The sequence below is a fragment of the Colletotrichum higginsianum genome, chromosome 5 (assembly GCF_001672515.1).
Source record: "Colletotrichum higginsianum IMI 349063 chromosome 5, whole genome shotgun sequence".
NCBI lineage: Eukaryota > Fungi > Ascomycota > Sordariomycetes > Glomerellales > Glomerellaceae > Colletotrichum > Colletotrichum higginsianum.
The window spans coordinates 1,591,626-1,606,135 of record NC_030958.1 but is presented as its reverse complement, the minus strand read 5'-3'; the positions used below and the strand labels follow the sequence as shown (position 1 = coordinate 1,606,135).

General features: G+C 54.9%; 4 protein-coding genes across 4 annotated transcripts; 3 read left to right on the top strand and 1 right to left on the bottom strand.

Annotated features, from left to right (window-relative positions):
- Nucleotides 1-91: 91 nt before the first annotated feature.
- Nucleotides 92-1,909, top strand: CH63R_07422 (Carboxyl transferase; the record flags this gene model as incomplete). The annotated part of the gene is made up of 3 exons (XM_018302397.1): nucleotides 92-642; nucleotides 693-1,734; nucleotides 1,787-1,909. The coding sequence occupies 3 exons, from the start codon at nucleotides 92-94 to the stop codon at nucleotides 1,907-1,909; spliced, it is 1,716 nt and encodes a 571-aa protein (XP_018157175.1).
- Nucleotides 1,910-3,709: 1,800 nt separating this feature from the next.
- CH63R_07421 (NUDIX domain-containing protein) lies at nucleotides 3,710-4,249 on the top strand (the record flags this gene model as incomplete). Its single annotated transcript, XM_018302396.1, has 1 exon — nucleotides 3,710-4,249. The coding sequence occupies one exon, from the start codon at nucleotides 3,710-3,712 to the stop codon at nucleotides 4,247-4,249; it is 540 nt and encodes a 179-aa protein (XP_018157174.1).
- Nucleotides 4,250-5,432: 1,183 nt separating this feature from the next.
- CH63R_07420 (Dienelactone hydrolase) lies at nucleotides 5,433-6,631 on the top strand (the record flags this gene model as incomplete). Its single annotated transcript, XM_018302395.1, has 3 exons — nucleotides 5,433-5,772; nucleotides 5,902-6,218; nucleotides 6,302-6,631. 3 exons carry the CDS (start codon nucleotides 5,433-5,435, stop codon nucleotides 6,629-6,631), a joined length of 987 nt encoding a protein of 328 aa, XP_018157173.1.
- A 1,141-nt stretch (nucleotides 6,632-7,772) lies between these two features.
- On the bottom strand, nucleotides 7,773-12,696 carry CH63R_07419 (WD repeat domain-containing protein mip1; the record flags this gene model as incomplete). Its single annotated transcript, XM_018302394.1, has 3 exons — nucleotides 7,773-7,992; nucleotides 8,056-11,699; nucleotides 12,145-12,696. The coding sequence occupies 3 exons, from the start codon at nucleotides 12,694-12,696 to the stop codon at nucleotides 7,773-7,775; spliced, it is 4,416 nt and encodes a 1,471-aa protein (XP_018157172.1).
- Nucleotides 12,697-14,510: the final 1,814 nt, after the last annotated feature.

Sequence of the window (14,510 nt, the reverse complement as noted above, 5' to 3'; positions counted from 1 at the left end):
CTTCAAGGGCTTCGTCGGCAAATGTAGTCCAGTCTTCTTCATTGCCCCCAGCTGCTGCATCCGTCGGCAACATCTTCGCATACGCCCAACAATGTCTTTCTCACGGTCGTCGAAGGATGTCTTGCTCCTGTCACGTCAATTGACACGGCCGGGATTCAGAGCACCCCGCCTCCCGCGTTCTGCCCGAACCGTTGCAACCTTTACGCCGCCGCACCAGGCCAACGCCATCTCCCGAATCCAGACCAATGTTGACCCTACGTCCGAGGAGTTTAAGGAGAACGAGCGGCACATGGGCGAGGTCATGAAGAAGATGCAGGACCTGACACGAAAGGTACACCTCGGGGGCTCGGCCAAGGCGAGGGAAAAGCATATTGCAAGGAAGAAGATGCTGCCGCGCGATCGAGTCACCGCGTTGATCGACCCTGGCACGACCTTTTTGGAGCTTTCACCTCTGGCCGCTCATGAGCTATACCCGGAGGCTGACGTTCCCGCGGGAGGCATCATCACCGGCGTCGGTGTTGTTGAGGGCGTAACGTGTGTGATCGTTGCCAACGACAGCACAGTGAAGGGCGGAACCTACTATCCCATTACGGTCAAGAAGCATTTGAGGGCACAAGCTGTGGCCCAGGAGAACAAGCTGCCGTAAGGAACCCCGATTTGCTCTCGATGGAAAGTCACTGACGCACAGATAGCTGCATCTACATGGTTGACAGTGGTGGTGCCAACCTTCCCCATCAAGCCGACGTGTTTCCGGATCGTGATCATTTCGGACGCATCTTCTACAACCAGGCAAGGATGAGCTCCATGGGGATTCCCCAGATTTCGGTGGTTATGGGTCCGTGCACTGCGGGTGGTGCCTACGTCCCCGCAATGAGTGACGAGAGCATCATTGTTGAGAACCAGGGCCATATTTTCCTTGCCGGCCCGCCATTGGTGAAGGCTGCTACCGGCGAGGTGATTAGTGCTGAAGAGCTGGGCGGCGGTAAGATGCACTCTTCCGTTTCGGGCGTGACGGACTACTTGGCAGTCGACGACGCTCATGCTATTACCCTTGCCAGGCGGAGCATCAGCAACCTGAACTGGCCTACGAAGTCACCTTCAACAGCAGCGCCTGTGCAGAACTACGCGGAGCCTCTGTACTCGCCGGACGAGCTCCTCGGCATTGCCAGCACGAATCTGCGGAAGCCACTCCCCATCAAGGAGGTCATTGCTCGCATCGTTGACGGGTCCGAGTTCTCCGAGTTCAAGCGGGACTTCGGTACAACCCTGGTCACTGGATTTGCCCACATCCATGGTTACAAGGTCGGCATCGTCGCCAATGATGGCATTTTGTTTGCCGAATCCTCCGTGAAGGGCGCCCATTTCATTGAGCTTTGCGCACAGCGGGGTATTCCATTGGTGTTCCTCCAGAACATCTCAGGCTTCATGGTTGGCTCTGCCGCTGAGCGCGGTGGCATCGCCAAGCACGGTGCGAAGCTTGTCACTGCTGTTGCTTGTGCCGATGTTCCCAAGTTTACTGTTGTTGTCGGCGGTAGCTATGGCGCTGGCAACTATGGCATGTGTGGTCGAGCCTATAGCCCCCGTTTCCTGTGGATGTGGCCAAACTCGCGCATAGGTGTCATGGGCGGCGAGCAGCTGGCTGCAGTGATGGAAACTGTCGGCAAGGCCGATCCTGAGCTGAAGGAGAGGATAGAGCGTGAAAGCGACGCAACTTATTCGTCGGCTAGATTATGGGTCAGTCACTGGGTTGTTAATTTCATGCGATGCTTGCTAATACTGCTTGTAGGACGACGGCATAATCCCCCCTCAGCATACCCGACAATACTTGGGCTTGGGACTGAGAGCGGCAATGTCAGGTCGGAATGAGGTCAAGGCTGGCGATACCAAGTTTGGGGTTTTCAGAATGTAAAGTACTTGAATGCGTGTCGTTTGAAAAGAAAAAAAGGCGTAAAACAAACCATGTCCTCAAGAATTTGTTTTGCCTCTCGCAACTGCAAGCAATCAAGCATCGGCCTGAGTGGAGGTGAATACACATATGATTTATGGAAGTCGAACAGATATCAAACGACCACGCCCGGTCCATGGGCCCACTCGCCACAGAAGCCGGTATTTCATCAATACTTGTTGACTGGTTCCCAGTTTCATTCGGGCCTCCTTACATGCATTCCCACCGCTGCTACCTAGTGCCGCAATAGAAAACCTTGTTCGCGCCTCTGAGAATGGCATTGCAAGACAGTCAGATTGTTGACTCACGCTACAGAACTCCTATCCTTTCCAAAAACAGGTCCACTCCTGGAGAGGACTACCGCATAGAGAAGCCACCGCACAGAATAGATACGTGGACGTATTCTGTAGCAGGTCAAGCACAGAGTACGTGCAGAGCCAATCGCACGGGACCACCTCCGGAGACCCACCGGCCAAACCCCTGCCGAACGCCGGCGGTGAAAGCCCCGGACCTCCCTCCCAGCCCTCTTCTTCCCTATCCCTCTTCTGCCAGCCTATCACTTAAGAGTCAATCTATTTTCGAAAGAAAGTCCACCCCGCCTCCCCACGCAAATATGCGCATGAAACATCGGCGGGACCAACGTGGTCACAGTTGTGACTGTCCACGTGCTGTTCTCTGTGCGATGAGGATGTCCAACCTCGCGTTAGTACACTGAGCCTCCGAACCAACGGTCCCAGAGATCCATGTTATCACACGCATTTCACCGGCTGCCTCGAAAAACATCAGCAATCTCCGTCTTTCTGGTTAGTCCAGCCGACGTCGTGAGGGATGAGACAGGGTGGTGTCCGGTGTGACAAGCGACCAGAACCTTCTCCGGCCATGGCAGCAATGGGCCCATCTCATTCGCCTATGGCTTACAAGCCGAACGTCTCACCACTTGTCGGAGGTGACTGATCACATTTTCCCTTCCAGTTTATCCTCACGCATGTGGCTTGGTGGTGCTTTCCCTCGACTCGCAAACGAGCGGCCTCATCTCTGATCCCGCTTCTTGCCCTCGAGCAGACCGCGATTTTGCGGCCGGCCCATGCGGTACACTCACACCCCGGTCTCGCCGATCGCCAACCCTTGCTTCACCGGTATGCGCTCACCGTGCTAGCCCTGAAGTTCTGGCTTTCCCTCTCTCGTTCATTTGGGGCAGCGTTTTCGGAAAGGCGCCCAGACGGGATGGTAGGGTGAGCAGCCTCGGTGGCATATGACAGGCACATCATGATTTTGCTTCGTATCTTCTCATGGCGAGGGGGTTTCTTTCTGGGCCTGGGATGACGATGTGCGACTGCAGGGAACAGGACCGGTCAGCGGGCGATGCTGGGTGTTCGCCCAGATGCTGGCTGAGAGACGAAGGACAACAACGCAGATGAAGCCGGATGGGGGATGGTCGTCGTCTGGAGGGAGCCTCTCTTCGGCAGACTCTCGAGATGCTGTTCACCGCCACAACGTCAAGGACAGGTATAAGAGGAGGTGCTCCCATAGTCGGTGAGGGGGTCTCAATCTCGATGTCGACCTAAACTAAGCTAGCAACTACCGAGGGAAGTGTTTCTTGTTCCTAGAACTAGCCCACGCCGAACTAGCAGACATATGTCATCGAGGAGCCCAACAGGAGACGTAAAACAGCGAGTTAACTGGCCAACTGAGAGAAACTACAATGAGATGGCACCCTCTGCGTTACCGGAAGAGCCCCAAATGTACGCATCTACCATCACCGAAATGGCCCGCGGCCGAAAATTCTTCCCCTCCCACAAGTTCATCATCAGCTGCGGCACCGTCACAGTCGACATGCGCGCACGGCGTGTATTGCTGATTTTCAACAAGCGGCACCGTATCTATCAGCTCCCCAAGGGCCGCAAGGACATCGGTGAGGACCTTCTCGCGGCAGCTCTGCGCGAGACGCGAGAAGAGACGGGCGTGGTGGCAAGGGCGGTCACCTTGCGGCTCAGAACGAGGGCCACGCCCACGGGCGGCCCGCCAGGGGCGCCGGAGGTGTCGGAGGAGGTTGCCGACACGGAGCCCGTGGCTGTGTGTCACTACCCAGACCCGGCTTCCGGCGCCATGAAGATGGTGTTCTACTTCGTGGCGGAGGGGAGCTGTGATCTTGCACAGGGGGGGTGGACCGGGGAGGACCGGGTCAAGTTCGATGTTGTCTGGGTCGACGTCGCGGCGGCGGCGGATAAGTTGGCGTTCAAGGAAGACGGCATGGTTGTCGATAAGGCGTTGGAGGATCTCAGGGCGTCTGGATATGATGTTTGAGCTTGGAAGGGATGGTGTTGTGGTCTGCAAACGGGTGCCTCGGTCATCGGAAAAAGATGGAAAGCCTGATTCCCTATTGCGCGGGGGCGTCGACTTCCGTGCGGATTTGGACGGCGTTTGTCAGTTTTCTTGGGACTGCTTCCTGGCAATCAAACATTGAAGGAGGAGATACTGTACGGCAAACGAATTTGCCAGCAATTTGATGGGTTAACACAACCCGTGGCGGACGCGTTTCACTGGATTTGGAGTCTTAATATTCTTGGGGCCCTTTGATCGTTGTCCAACCCGGCTATCGAAGATGCCGCTCTTTGACCGGAGGCTCGCATTTGACGGAACCCTCGGTTTTGCGGGAACAGACCTTAGCTCCCTGAAATGCCAGCTAGGAGATTCTGTATCCATGACAGGCACATGTAAGACGACTAAGACGGCCCGCTGGAGGTTTTCTCTAACATCTGACCAGACCACCATGCAGACTAGAACGAGAATACATGGAAAAGCACGCGTCGCACTCACGGCACGAGTTTAGCAGGTAAACAGTCACAAGGAACCCTGACGGCATTGGGTCCTTCCTAGATTCCCCGGCAACTTAGTCCCGCGTGTCGCAAATAGCATACCCTTTTTTTTCCAATATGGAATGCCGCAACGCGGGCGAACCATGGTATCGGGTCGGTCTCGAGACGGTTAGAAGGCGCTGCTGATGCGTGTATGCGGCCAAGCATCTCGCTTCTGCGGCCGCTTACATGCCGCTCGCTGTGGCCTAATCACCCAAGGGCCGGCATGGGTTGACATATATTTTGCCGCTTTTGCCTGGTCTTGTCCGTTTGCCAAAAGCAGACACATCCCAGCACGGAGACCGGATGGCCGAGCATGGGACCGGCACCGGCAATAGTTCAAATAATGGGGCCGGTCGTCGAGACCCACATACAGGAGGGGTCCGAGACCATCTCTCCAGTACAGATACAGATTCAGTAGTGGTGACATCACCCGAACCACCCCCTCCCTACCTATCCAAGCTCGACCCTGTCTTGCCCCTCCATAAAGCACCTTCCAGTCGCAGAGGACGATAGCTGTCTGTTATCTGTCTGTTAGCTCGGTCCATATCCGTAAACGTCAGCGAAAGAAAGATCCCCGCCAGTAGCTAGTTACCCACCCCAATTGAGCCCACACCACTAAAATAAATTGGATGTCCTCCTCCTACGCTGCCAAAGCCGCCCGCTCTGGTTCCCAGGCTTTGTCAAGACTGTCCCCCACCCCTGCAGTAGCATCTCGAGCAACGCCAACAGCAACAGCAACACCCACAACCTCTGCCGCACCCAGGAGCTTTGCAACCAGCTGTAGCTCCTCTAGACATTCGTCGCCATTCGCACAACAGAAACACAAGTCATTTTCGACACAATCCGCCAACATGTCGACCATGCCCGCCCAACACGGCCACTCCGTGGGCTGCTGCAACATCCCGCCTGTCGTGTCCAAGGGATACGAGGTCAAGGGCACGTATGAGGAGATCGGAGGCAAGAAGACTTGTAGGTTGTCCCCTGGTCTCGGTGCAATTGAGCCCAACTCCTTTGTCTCCCCGTCACGTCATCCCGTCATCGCCCTTGACAACGCCTTCCATCCGTAGAACCGACATCGCTAACCGAACACCACCCCAGATGTCACCGGTCCCTCCGACGCGAAGAAGGCCATCGTAGTTGTCTACGACATTTTCGGATACTTCCCCCAGACTCTCCAGGGAGCAGACATCCTGGCCACCAGCGGCTCCGAGAAGTACCGCGTCTTCATCCCGGACTGGTTCGTCGGCGAGCCCTGCCCCATTGAGTGGTTTCCTCCCAACACGGAGGAGAAGCAGAAGAACCTGGGCGGCTTTTTCCAGAAATTCCCGCCCCCCAACATCGCCAGCCTGGTTCCCGACTACGTCAAGGCCGTACAGTCCAAGTACTCTTCTCTCGAGTCATTCGGTGTCCTTGGTGTTAGTCCCCCCCCCCCCCCCCCCCCCCCCCCCTTATCCCAATGACGTTGGCACGTAACCTGACGACTTTTTCTTATTATTAGTACTGCTGGGGAGGCAAGGTCGTCTCTCTTGTCACCTCTGGCGAGAGCAACCCTTTCAAGGTCGGCGCCGAGATTCACCCCGCCATGGTCGAGCCTGAGGACGCCAAGGGTATCAAGATCCCCCTCATCCTGCTCGCGTCCAAGGACGAGCCCGAGGAGGACGTCAAGAAGTTCGAGGGCAACCTGAGCGTCGCCAAGCATGTCGAGACGTTCAAGGACCAGATCCACGGATGGATGGCTGCCCGCTCCGACTTGGAGGACCCCAGGGTTAAGGAGGAGTACACCCGTGGCTACAAGACCGTTCTCGAGTTCTTTGCGAAGAATTTTTGAGCGATGACCGAGACGACGTGCTCCATGCGAAAGGAAAATGAATAATGAAACCAGAATCTGACCTATGCCCTTGTTTTGATGGTGTTTTTATCTACTTAAATTGCTTCAACATTCTACATAGGTTCTTGTAAGGTTGGAAATATGGCACGTCCACTTCAAGCTCGATTGCAAGTGACGAGCAATTGATTACTTGAAAACAATGGGACGGATGGTCTACAAAAATGACGGAAACCATAAGTGTAGTATAGCCATATCCGGTACCAGCCAGCCAACGCGTACCTCAACAAATCTCATGACAGGGTACCCTATAGACAGCATGGACAGTGTCCCCCATGAGTGTTGACGGAGCGTCAGACGAAAATCGATTCAGCTGATGGCGGGAACGTCGCAGAAGCACTGAACGCGTACCTACCTCGGCCATATGTCTGTAGGGGCGGGGCCAATGGAGAAGGCTGACTCTCTTTCAGCCGTCGGTAATCTCGAGCTACTTGAAGGAAATGAGGAGCCCTCGTCGTCGAAACTTGTTGATGGGGCGGTTCGAGACGGCCGGACCTTATGCCCAGGGAGCTCTTGGGGTGCGATGACGTGGAGCTTGGTGATGTGCAGCTCGAATTCGCCGGCCTACTTTGCAGCTCTCGACGAACTCGAGGGGGCTTCCACACCGTCGCCTGGACGAGGACGCCCAAAATGGCCCAGCGGCGTTCCTCGTAGAAGCTCAACGAATCCGTAGGTCAGTTCTACGACTCTTAGCGTTCCGGTGTAACTGCCCGGGTAGCAACATGAACCTGGGTGTTTCGATGCCGGGCCAGAGACGACGATGAAGACACCAGATGAACCTCACTTGTATCAATCACCCCGTGATCGTCATGTGCGGCTATTCTTTGGGTACAATTTCGGTTTTCATACATCAGTTGGCTCAGCGATTGATTTGCCAACTGCTACCATTAAGTATCTCATGCAAATCTCCATCCCCTAGCCATGGCGCATAAAGCGACCGAATCAAACGCCGTGTCTTGCCAGTCCTGGTATGCTGCCGCCTTGAAAAGAAGAATAAGTGTGGTTTACACAGCAGCAACAAAACCTCCCCAGAAGACGATCAAAATACAACGAAGAGAGTCGTCTACATTCTCTCAGACGTCAACTAAGCAACCAAGGATTGTGACTCAGACTTTTCGCAGGTGAACAAGTTGACGTGGTAGTCTCCTCGAGCAGCGCAGGCCAAAATGGGCTTGTGTGGATGGAATGCAGTAGCTGCGATAGGAGACCCCCTGTTCTGCTGCAGGAAGCTTGAGTATGGCTCGACGCGGGACAGCTCTTGGCCATCAAAATTGAAGACCTTGACAGCATGTGCGGATGTGCCACTGCAGGGGGGAAGTGATTAGTGCCAAATGTTTCTCGAAAGGGTGCTCGTTGCTTTGACTTACACAGCAAATACCGGCAGGTGCTCATGGGTGCTGGCTGTTCGGAGCGTGTCTCGGGTTGTCTGATATACGTGCAGAGGTCGATCCATCCGGATATCCCACAGCTTCACCTTGCCATTCCTGCTAGCGCTGAGGAGTTCTCGTTGGCCGCCGCGCTGAAGATGGACGCTCTTGATCCATTGTCTGTCCGTCTCGTCCTTCCACTTCTTGATCATGGAATCCTGTGGTCTGATACGGGTGTCGAAAACGCGAACGGCGCCGTCGCCGAACCCTGCCACAACCGTATGGCCCGTCATCTGGTCAGAGGTCAAGGAGGTAACGCAGGAGCCAGACCGGGCGGGGATGTCGATGATGCAAGTTTCGGAACCCGCAGACCACACCCGGATAACACGCACATCACCAGCCACGAGCACACGACCTAGCGACTGCTGCCAGTCAAATACCATACCGGAGTTGACGTTGCTAGGTACCATGTGCGTAAGGGCCCGCCAAGAAGAGGCCAGGCTAATGGACTTGTCGGAATCATAGTTCTGGTAGATGCGAATAACTCCGTCCGACGAACCCGTCATTAGGAACGCCTGGTCGTCCTCGTTGATGAACTTCATATCACTGATCCTCGATCCCTCCGGGTTACCGTTGGAGAACTTGCTCAGTCGAGCATGCTTCTTACAGTCCCAGACACACACCGTGTTGCCGTCGTCTGCAACGGCAAGCTGGTCTTCGAACTGATGGAACGTCAGCTTGGCAGGCTGTGAACCGTTGTTGATGATGCCCAGTTGGTTGTTCCATTTGTGACTGCCAGCGTACTGTTTGAGTGGCTGCGTTTCTGTCAGGATGTAGTCATTTCGGGACCTTCTCCAGAGTCGTTCGTTGTACTCGGTGCTGCCTGGCTCGTCCGACTCGCTCGGCTTCATCTGGGGCTCGCAGAAATACTCGATGGACCATTCCAGGAAAGTGCTCTGAAGAGGGAGAGAGGGGGCTTCGCCTGGTTTGCGATCTTCAAACCCAGCGGATACAGGCTCTCTGGCAACATGGTAGTTGGCATGGATGGCTGTTGGGTCACTCTGTTCTGGCGGTGCCTCAGCTAGTTCCGGAGCCTTGATCTTCTGAGACCCAACCCTGTGCAGGCCAGGCGATGGTGCCGGCGAGGCGTAGTTGGGTTTCTCATTAGCATCGGCTCTGGCATCGTTGCCGAATAGGGGTAATTGGAAGAGCAAGCTTGCTGTGCGACGCAACAAGCCAGGAGAAGGCAGTGGTGGAGTTGCCAAAGAGTTGGAAACACCAATGGCGTTGCTCCGTTGACTCAGGTTTAGGTGGCTTTTTGTTGAAGCCCGCTTTGCCCTCCTCCGTATGTCGTCAATAAGTATCTGCGCATGCTCGCCTACAGGCGAAGCCATCACAGCCTGATGAACGTAGTCCACAATCATCGTCGCATCACGCTGAACCTCGGGGTGAGGATCAACGTTTAGCATCAATGCATGCTTCCAGCAGGCGGAGAAGACGGTGTTGTGTGCAAAGCCATGAACCGTAGGCTTGATAGTCCCGTCCGCATTTCTGTTCTCTCTCCTTGCGTAGTGCAACCCCATCTTGTGGTCCATGCCGTCCTGTCCAGGTGGAAACAGGAGATATTCTCTTTCTTCTTGAAGCTGTTCGTAGGCAGCGACAATGAACTTGCTCTCGAAGCGGAGGATGAATCTTGAAAGGAAGACAAGGAACTCGCGACGAACCATTGGGCTACCGTCGTTGGCCATGTCCAGTAGTGTCCACGCAATGGACTCTTCAATCCGGGCAACCTCATCTGTGAGATCGATGATGCCCAAAAATGTGGTCATGGCATAAATCATGGCAGCTCGGACTTCAGGGACGGGATCTTTGGTCATGAACGACAACTTCGCAGGTGCGTTCTCTCGAATACCGCGCCATTTAGCCTCTGGCAGTTCTTGCCAGAGCTGACTAATGCAGAGACAAGACCACTGTCGGAGCAGCGGGTTCTCGTGGTTTTGTAGGTGCAACAAGCAATTAGTCATAATGTCTGTTTGGTTGCAGACATGCTGACCCGGCTTGTAGTCCTTGCAGAGCATGGACAGGATAAACGCACACATCGCTTTATGCTCGGCTTCGTTAACAACCGGCAAGCTTTCAGATAGTTTGAGTATCTGGGCGAAATAGTTGTATCCGCTGTCCTTGATCAGGTCCTGCTGGCACGAGATGTCGACGGCCAGGATCCTAGTCCATATGAAGATCATGACGGGTTTCAGTTCCGCTGCAGCAGACTGCAACAGCTTGAGGACGTAAGGGAAAATGCCTATACTCAGAGCAAGCTGAACGGCCCAAGGACCCAAATCAAGGAATCTTCCAAGCAGGATCAGTGCTCTGACTCTGTGTTGTTGGCTCAGCAGAACTTGAAGCACCACTGGCAGCTGCTCCGGCGGTCTCTGAGACATGGCGTCTCCGCGAGTGAGGTAGACGTCGAATGCCGTCAGTTGCTCGGTGAAAAAAGTAGAGTTTTGGTACTCGTAGTCGATGCCTTCGTTCTCCTTCCGCTCCAGCATGGGAAGCTGGGCGAGTGCCATGTCCACGGCTAAGTCCCAGCTTGCCCATAGCGGGTGCTGTCGGGTCTGGGGCAGCTCCGGGAAGGATTGCGGGTGGCATCCATAGACGGACATGATTCTCTGAGCCAAAAGGAAGTTGCGGAACAAGGCGGCCACCATAAGGTCTTGTCTGAAGAACTTCCGGAACAAGTGTCGGGGCAGTGTTGTCCAAGCAATCGTATCCGTGATGGCCGTGAAGATCCAATTCAGTTCACCAAGGGGTGTTCTCCTCTCCTGCAACCTGCCGGGAAGTTTCTTGGCGCGCTCTGGTGTGAGATTGGTCTTGAGAGGGTTCTGAAGAACGAAGAACCAAAGAGCCATCTCGATGGGAGTGGTGAGACAGGCGGTAAATAGGTCCGCCGGGAGGAGGGGATTGGTCGGAAGATTCTCCTTGACGCCGCAGGCGGCCAGGTGGATGTAAGGTTGAAACACCGTCTTTTCGTAGTTCGGATCTCTTGCAGCGGCCTCGTCCTCTTCTTGTTCGTGCTTCTCTACAAATCTGTGATAGTTATTGAGGATGTTGCCGGCCTCGGAGCAATCCCAAACATAGATCGTAGGGGCGTGTAGCCACTGCTGAAGATCATATAGCGAGACTGGAATGTACTGGGTATAGTTCTTGTTGAAAACCCAGATCTCACCACTGGCGGTAGGCTTTGGCACCCCGTGACCATTGTAGTGAAGCAGGACTCGCTCGTCCTTGGCATTCCTGCGCAAAGACTGGCAAAACTTCTTTGTTTCCTCCACCGACGGATCCAAGTATTGTTTGTATCTTGTCCGAATAGCAAGCGTCTCGTATTGCGCCTGCAGCGCTTTGCCAATATTTTCCAGGGCTTTCTGAGGGGGCGGGGTGGTGGGATCAGTCCACGCTTCGAGTTTCGCACCAGGGTTCGTCTTGAGCTGATCAGGAGGCTCGACTGAGATATTAAGGCAGACGGCCAGAGCAGCAGATACAGTCTTGAGTCTGTCACGCATGCGCCAGTCCTGCAGCTGATGAAATGTCGCCTTTGGCTTGCCGGTTGTCTCGTGTCGCTTGTCGGTCCAGTACATGTACCAATTCTGAAGGCAGAAGTCAGCGCGATTCGGCATACAAAAGGATACTAGCAATTCCCAATGTTCCAAAGCAGGGCCATCGCCGTACTTGAACTCACGCAGAACCAAGTTTGACGGCGTGGTCATGGGTGCCATACAGCCGGGTGACTGCATGACCCAAGATGCTTAGATAGGATGGAATGTAGAGGTCGAACGTGAATGGAATTATGCCCCGCGTCGCCCCACGGGACTGGTAATTGAACGACGGCCCTCAGTCATGGTGTGCAAGCCGAGAAGTCAAGACACAAGACTGCTTCCTTGCGCGACGCACCCAGACAGCGACTACGGTCAGACCAGTATAGCTGGACAGTACCACCACAGGGCCGCCAAGTGGGGAGGCGCGGAGCTTAGAATGGGAAGAAGGAAGAGAGAGAAAAGGTGTCGATGGAATATGGGAGAAGCTGCCACTTACATTCGCTATCTGGGCCAGGATTTCCGGCGACTCGTGATATTCATCGAAACCGTGTCTGGCACCCCAATGCGGAATATCCTCCTCGGAGTGGTCGACATCTTCGGAGCGGTTGACTCCATACTCGCTCTTTGATCGCATGAGCAGCGGCTTCATAGACGGTCGCTTCGGTCCGTCCGAGTCTGATTGTTCACCGGTGGAGAACCCAGCAGAGATATTGTGCTTGTTTCCAGGCGCACTCGATGGCCGTCTGGAAGCGCCGTCATCGTGGCTCGTTGATCGTTGAAGGGCTAGAGGCGGAGGACCGCCGAACGGGGATGGCTGGGCTGTCGCATCGGCAAATGCGGAGGATCCGTTCGGGCCCTGCATCAGCGGCATGTTTGAAGGGCTTCCATTAACACCGAGCAGCGCAGTGCTGTTTGTCCTCCGCGAGATGCTTGCGTAATGTCGAGGTTGAGAGGTGGATGGAGAGGGTTTTGAAGCGCTCGGCTGTCGGAGATGGTTGGCGGGCGAGGGGCGAGGATGGGGGTGATCTTGCACAGGGGCAGCAGTCATGTTGTCGATGACTCTGTCGAGATTTGGAGTTGGCGCAGAAACCACCTGTCAATATTCACCGCGGCGACATTTCGGTCTTCTGGGTGTCGCGCGGATGAGGTGGATGGAAATACAGCAGGCGATTGCGTCGGTGACGCGAATTTGGAGTTTTTGGAGCGGGAAGGTGACGGGAGTGACAGGCCCAGGTCGGGTCAGGTTGACAGCGCAGCAGCGGCTAACACAGCCCAACTTCAGCTCGGGGGCAGCAAGTCGTTGCTACAGTAGGTAGGTTCCTACAAAAGGTACCTAGGCAGATGTGCATTGGCTCGTGGTACAACACCCACCAAAAATTAGGAACGGTCGTCCCTTCCAGCTGAGGTCAGCTCGGTCACCAGCCTATCAGCATCGCAGAAGAGCCGATTGCCTCTGCATCACTTGCCCCGAAAGCTTCTTTGAAACTTCCAGCCGGCGTTCCTAATTGTCCATATCTGCCTATTGTGGAGATGCTCGACGCCAATTAGTTAGGAATTTCGAAGAAGGCCAGTTAAGAGTTCATCCTATATGTGCCCCGGCACAATCAATCGGTTCCTAGACAAATTTACAGACCAGGGCCGGACCTAATACGTATGACGGAGACACTGGACTGAGATGATGGATGACCTGACCCTGACCGCCTTTGAGCTCCACATCTCCGCATTATTCGTCCAGTCTGCCGTCCTCTGTGTCTCCCAGCCGCTGGCCGCTGGCCGGTCGCAGGGTGCCGTACAGCAGCAACAGATTTGGATCCGAGGGGGAGGGGGATGAGGTAAGAGGTCGGCCGGGTGGGTGCACGGTCCATGCGATGGAAAGCAGCGCTAGTCCCAAAAGGCCATCTCTAATTCCAACGTCTTCACATGACTTGCCTCGTGCATCCAGAATAGTAGGTAGGAACAAGGCTGGTCAGCTCTCTGTCGCGAATGCCATTCCCATGTTTGGTGGTTGATCATCGGAGTACCCGGCCAATGTGTTGTTCTCTAAGGTGCAATATCTGGGAAACTCGAAACAACCATGGTTGGACGTCGAGGCCTATGCCGTGCGATATTGGAGCTCATCGGGGGAAAACATCCCTCGCAACATCATCGAGAACGGTGGGGAATGGGCTGGCGGGAAGGCGGGCGCGTTGGAAACAGTGTCTCGCCCAAACGGCTGGCTCTCTCTCTTTCCTTCCCCTCCCCTGCCCTTCCTCCCTTCTTGTTTTCTTTTCCCTCCGTTTATTTTGCGGGGCGGGTTTTTCCTTTTTCTCCTTTCCATTGCTTCATGGATATTCTTGTATTCCTCGTGTCATACTGCGAATCAACTCGGTCTTTGCCAAAAGTCGCTAACCACACGAGGGTAAGTAAGGGTTGTCATACAGGCTGAACAGATTGTGAGTTGCAGTTGCTCCCCATCATCGTCGATTCATCTGAGCCGAGATTCTGCATTTACCACGTCTTTACTGACGACGACGACGACGGCGGCGGCGACGGGGAGGAGGCATCCTTGTGCTCGTTGTTCACTGCACACTTCATGGCAGGGACCCTCGCTGTTGGAATGATTCATGCTTGGAACCCCCAGCTCCGATTGCGGCTGTGTCTTTCTAATAACAATGCACATAGATCACATAGATCCTATCCGATGGGCGACTCGGTTCGTAGTCGATGCGCCCATGCGCCATTCGATGCGGTTAGGTGCGATGATACCTGTTGTTTGCTTTCTCGGCTTGGGCCGCACCCTGTCTCCAACGCGAGCCTCAACTCACCTCGCCGTCTCTTCGCTCGCGCCGCCGACGATGGGAGGAGCTGTATGCTACCGCGTGG